The 6,396-nt window shown below is 24.6% G+C and overlaps 1 protein-coding gene across 1 annotated transcript in view; it reads left to right on the top strand.

Moving 5' to 3' along the window:
• Nucleotides 1-5,543, top strand: part of LOC129966826 (26S proteasome non-ATPase regulatory subunit 1-like) — a 30,900-nt gene extending 25,357 nt beyond the window's left edge. The window contains exons 18-22 of the mRNA XM_056081409.1: nucleotides 24-200; nucleotides 1,557-1,760; nucleotides 3,249-3,299; nucleotides 4,875-4,950; nucleotides 5,390-5,543. Of these exons, the coding sequence (XP_055937384.1) occupies nucleotides 24-200; nucleotides 1,557-1,760; nucleotides 3,249-3,299; nucleotides 4,875-4,950; nucleotides 5,390-5,460 (579 nt within the window). The 3' untranslated portion in view covers nucleotides 5,461-5,543. The remainder of the gene's footprint in view (nucleotides 1-23; nucleotides 201-1,556; nucleotides 1,761-3,248; nucleotides 3,300-4,874; nucleotides 4,951-5,389) is intronic.
• The last annotated feature ends 853 nt before the right edge of the window (nucleotides 5,544-6,396 follow it).

The following is a 6,396-nucleotide window of genomic DNA, read 5'->3' on the forward strand; positions in this document are numbered from 1 at the left end:
TCTCCTCTTTTCTTTGTTTTCAGATGCCCAAAATGGAATTTCGCTCTAATGCGAAGCCATCTATGTATGCATACCCACCTCCTCTTGAAGAGAAGAAGGAAAAAGAAAGGGAGAAAGTCACAACTGCTGTTCTGTCCATCACGGCTAAAGCACGCAAGAAAGAGGTCGAAAAGAAGGAGAGAGAAGAAAAAATGGATGTCGTAAGTATTAAATGTTGAATTTAAGTAAATTAACTTAATTTATGGGTGTGAATAATGCATATACTTCAGAATGCAGGCATGCTGCTATTTAAAAGCTGTATTGCCATTTGATGTAGAACTAATCAGTCAATCAGAGTTATGGTAAGAATGAAATTGCATGTCCAAAAACATACTTTTTTAATAATGGGTAATGTAAATCTGAAGGGTTTCTTTTAAATATTATCTTTTTACAATATACTATGAATATTATGTTTATGTCATAAAGTTAATTGTTTACAAGCAGATCATAGATGATTTTCTTCACTTCCAAGTTTAAATTTCCTAAAATATTAAAAATGATTTTTTTAAAAACTTTTTTATTAATGTCTAGATTAATTAGTTTGAAAAAGTGTTAAGTAAAAATATTACATTACTCTGAGTAAAAATATCTTTAAAATATATAATTTAAATGTCTGTTGTAACAGACTATAGATTCATTTTAGGAGATTTGTTGCAAAGATGCAGATTGTATTATTATTAAAGTATTTTAATGCCTTTTATTTTTCAAGTCCCTCCCTTCTTTATTTTCTATTATGGTGCTGAATTTAAATTTGTGGTTGTTTACATGTAGATTTAATTGCTTAAGATGTTATATTTAAAAAATTGAGGGTTGTCCTTAAAATCTTATCATTTGAATTTCAGTTTTTATTTAAGTTTTACTGTCAGAACATACTAAATTTCAGTCATGCTTGTTATAATATTACCAAATATAACACTATATATTGAAAGTAGAGAGTCAACAGCTGGTTAAGAAATTATTCTTGTTTTGAAAATTTAATTATTTTTTTTAGAATCATGAAACATATTCTTTATATAGATACATCAAATTATAAATTCGATTCTTTATAAATTCCTTTTTCTCTTATTAACAGTACAAAAAAATGTTATTCAAAATTAAGAAAAAATTTCAGTTTCCATTGATATGTATAAGAATTTATTACTTACCTTTTTGTACTAAAGTTTTGAATATATTTTACTATAATTTTCGTGGTAATCATACTAATTTTTGTCGAAATATGTAAAAATATTCTTTCTTTATTTTATGGATTACTAATAAATAAATTAGAAATGCATAATATAAGTGAAAAAAACGAAGACAAATAGCTATACATATAATTTTATATCTAATTCATTTCATTTTACTTCTTGTTTTAATATCAAGTCCTTCACATAAATTTTGTCAAGGATTCCAGAATTAAATTGAAGTAATATATTTGACATGCACTAGACTTGTCCTTGCTCTTGATATATGCTTTCATTGTTGTTTTGAATATTATTTCTAATTATTTGCTGAAGTACATTTTTCTTACAACATAGGATGATGACAAAAAAGATGAAGGTACTTCAAAAGATACAAAAGACAGTATCAAAGAAGCAGCTAAAGACTCAAAAGAAACACAGAAGGAAAAGGAAAAGAAAGAAGAAACAGATAAAGAAGGTGAAGAAAAGAAAGAAGATAAAAAAGAGGCTGAGCCTAATTTTGAAATTTTGTCAAATCCTGCCAGAGTGATGAGACAACAGGTAAAATTTGAAGGGAAAAAAATGTTGCAAATTAATATGATTTTAAAACTAATCCAAATATGAATTGTAGCTCATATATATATATATATATATATATTATTTAACCATTATGATGTACTTTTTTGAAGAAAGAATAAAACCTCAACATAGTGAAGCTTAACTATTTGTATGCTAAAAAGATATAGGATTTCAAAAATCAAATTTTCTTTAAACCATAAAATTACAATGCAATATTTGAGCAAAGACATAATAAAGTTTTTTTTTTAAAAATTCCATTTTACTTGTGAAATACTTTTTTCCTTTAATCCTTATTTGAAATGTTAATTAATAAAAGCTTGATGATTTTTTTTAATGATTTGGATAGGAATTATTATTAGGTCAAAACTCTTTTTAATTCTATTTTTTTTCTGTGATTTTTCCTTTTGTGTAAATTTTAAATGGCTTACATAATAAAGCATTTTTTTTTTTTATACATGCTGATCAGTAAAATCCTTTCAAGCCCTTTAAATTCAGAATGGTATCTGCATAGCCAGAGAAGTAATATTTATTTACAATGATTGGGCTGAATTTATTGAGACAGGTTTAGTGTTCCTAGTATCAAAATAAGAAAGTTATATAAAATGACTAAAAAAGAAGAGAAAGAAATGAGCCCAAAATCCCAGTTAGAAAAATGTGTATATCATAATAAAAACACTGGAAAAATTTTCATGGAATTATCTGCTAAATTGGCAATGTTATTTGAGATTAAAATTATGAACTTTTTCCTGGCATGGAAAAATGGTGTTCTAAAATTGAAAAATGTATCCTCAGTCTCTCCTCCCCTCTTCAAGTACATTTTTCAGAATTTTAAAAAAATTATTTTTATTTATATTCTTTTCTCATATTTTACTTCACTATTGTTTAACTCAGAAAAATTATATAATAATATTGGTGAATATATTTTTCAATTTTATATTAACCCTTCTTCAAGTTACTGAAGGCTCATAATTTTAATCCTAAATATCTGCCAATTTTACAGAAACTATATAAAGAAAGATTGTGGTGTTGTGTGCATTTTTCTAATTAGACTTTTTGGTTGATCTTTATTTTTTTAGCTCTTTTTTGTAACTTCCTTATTTTCATGCTCGGGATGCTTTGCAATTTCTCATTGTAGTCACTTGACAGTTGGCACATGGTTCTTCCTTGGTTATACAAGATGCCATTTTGAATTTAAAAGAACTTTACCAATCACTTTATATATTAATTGCTGTGTATAATTATATTTTTTTCTGTGCATTTGCAAGTTTTACAAAACGGTTTTAAAACCTCCACAAATCAAATAAATTTTAGTAATTCTAGAACAATCAGATCTCTTAATTTTTTAAATTCTATGTATACAAACTTATATAAATTAATTAATAGCATGATATTGATTTATATATTTTATAGTTGTACAGTTAAAAAAAAATCTTATTTATGTTGTTATAATTCCTTTTGTTTTCATTACAGTTAAAGGTTCTCCAGATTCAAGAAGGATCTAGATACACACCTTTAAAAGAAGTAAGTTTCTTGTAAAATATTACTTAAATTATCTTCTTACAAATTGAACTTTTAACTAACTTCTAAATGAGTGTTTTTACTTATCTTCCTTACATGATTGCAGTTTATTATTATACATTTTAGTACCAAATCTTTGCATCTCATAATGCTTTTTCTGTAATTTCCACTTACAGCATGAATATATCAAAATTTACTCATCCTGCAGTTTCAGCATTAATGCATTTTATTCCTTTAATTTAAAGCATGTTGTGTTTTTAGAATATTTAGAATTTTGCCTTTTATACTGTATTTCTACAATAATTATATCGATTGAATTAATATTTGGTTAAAAAATGAGCTTCCCAATATTTTAATAAAGTTTTAATAAGATGGAAATTTTTAGTTTTCAAAAGGGTAAATTATAGCCTCCAAAAGACAGAAAAAACATTGAAAGAAATCAAAAAACATTTTTCTCATTAACACTATTTATACTGCAAGTAGTCTTTTATTAAAATTCAAATGAAATAAATCTTTAATCTAACATATTGTTTGTAACTGATACTTTGTTGTGCATTGATAAAATAGCAAATTCCAATACTAAAGATAAAAACTTTCAAAGTTTTGTATTGAGCAAATTATTCAATGAAAATTCAAGCAGTATTCATAGGATTTATAGTTTGTCCTAAAACTTTGAGTTTTATACTTCTTATTTTGCAAATTGCATACCTTAATCCTCTGAAAAAGTCTTACTAGCAGTTTGTTTCTCAAAACTGCAGCTTATAAAAGTTTACAAAGAAACGAATTTAGTGTAAAAATTGTAAATTATGACTTTTGTTTTGAAATTTAGTACACTTAATATAATTCTTACTGTAATTTTTGTAGACATCTTATATTTTTATTAGAATAATTATTTTGATTTTTATAAAATGAATAAAACTATTATTTCATTAAAAAATTTTTTTATATATAATTTCATATAAAGTTGATTTTATCAAAGATTTTTTTCTTTGATTTTGATTTATATTTCAAAGTCACAAATTTATGCTATGTACTTTTTAACTCTAAAATTTATGTAGATTTTATATGTAATAAACCTATGCAATATTAAATTTATTTATTTAAAAAAACTTAAGCTTTCATTGTTAAAAAAGGTTTTTTTTTTATGAATATTATTCACATTAACCTCTTGAACTGAAATGTCAAGTGCAGCTTGTCATGAATTTGCTTGAGTAAACAGACAGTGACTACTATCGTTGGAAATTATTGAGATTTGATACTTTATATGAAAAGTTTTTTCTTTCCTTTCAAAATTAAATTGTGTGCCTGAATATTGCTGTCTGAAAATAAATTGCCATTCAAATGATCAAATATAAATGTTTTCATATTTTCCATATTATTTTCTGAATATTTTCATCTCAGCTTATTTTATTCAAAATATATCTAAAAATTTTAGCATTCTAATTGATATGATGCTTGTTTTAGTGTGATTTTTTTTAAATTCTAATAATATTTATTTTTAAATTTGTTTTATCAATTTTTGCATCATCATTTGCTACTAGATTTATTATGTCATTCATTCTAATTCAAACATTGCAGGTATTAATTGGTGGAATCATTATGATGAAGGATAACAAAAGTGATGATCCTGAAGAATTAGTTGAGCCTGTTGCTGGTAAGAAATATATAATACTTTAGGGCGATCTAAAATTGATTGCACTTCCTGTTGAAAATTAGGAAATAAAATTATACATAACAGATATAAAGAAAATGAAATGGCTTTTATTGCCATTGAGAGATAACATCTTAAGCATTATTAATACATAATTTTAAAATAATCATTCCAAGTTTAATTAATATTAATATAGCATTAAATATATTTTTTGAAGAATGGTTTTATAAAATGCTGTAAATATAAATCTGGGCAGTTTTTGTATTTCAATTTTAAAATGATTCATTAAATAAAAAATGACTAAAATAAAATGTTTTATCTAATAACTAATCGTTTTTAATTTTAAGATTGTTTTCAGATTGTGTCTTATAAGTTAAATAACTTTTTATTGAAATTTTACATTATGCAGTGCACTTTTAATCATATGCCAAATGTTTTTCAGCTGGCGGCCCGAAGGTTGAAGATGAAGATGAACCAGAGCCTCCAGAAGATTTTCAGTATCTTGATGATTGATTTTGTTAGTTACATAGAGACTATTTATCATCTGAAATTAATACATTTTTTAAAGGAATGCATTAAACTTATTCTTCATCACAGTGATAAGCCATTTTTAAAATCACCATTGTCCAATTTTCATAATGGTTTTTTCAAAATGCTGTGTAACCAAAAATGCTACATAACTATAAAATAAATTATCTGTTTTCTAACAATTAGGAAAATATATTCATTAGCACTAAATGTATCAACATTTTACCAAAACCTTAAAACTGCCACTTCGAAGCAGTCATTTGCTCAATCATGCTAGTTTATTGTGGGTGTCAAGAATCTAAATAAATCGCCACGAAGAGATTGCAATGATTTGGGAAATAGGTATATAGATTTTTAATGTAATGAAAATCAATGTTAATTTCTCTACATTGAATAAAATAGGTACATAATTTTTTAATATCTGAAAAAATGTTTTGTTTTAACCATTATACCAATTTATAAATTAACCTACATTTGCAAGGTATTTTACATCTCTTTAGTTTCTGTTAGAGCCAAATTTAAAGTAAGTGACTAAGTTTTAAACCGTTTTTTTGTGTGTTCAGTTATTTCTTGTTGGTGAAGAATTTACTTTTTGCATTGAAAGAGAAAGCTAAGATCATAGGAATTTCAAAGGATGTATTCAAATGCATAAAAAAGGTACCAGATAGAAATGATTGTTTTAATATATTACATCAATAGAAAGTTTCTGATGGTATTCTTTTATAAACTGTATCACTTTTAGAAATATTCTAAATTTACATGATGAATTTATCATAATTTAGACCATTTATTTAAAGTAACAAAATTGAGATTTTTTTAAGGAGTAAAATAAAAACAGACATTTTTAGATATAAAGTTTAATTGCTTCATCTTTTGATAATATTTTATAAATATTCTCAAAAGAAATGTGATATATCAATA

This window comes from Argiope bruennichi, chromosome 1 (genome assembly GCF_947563725.1).
Source record: "Argiope bruennichi chromosome 1, qqArgBrue1.1, whole genome shotgun sequence".
Lineage (NCBI taxonomy): Eukaryota > Metazoa > Arthropoda > Arachnida > Araneae > Araneidae > Argiope > Argiope bruennichi.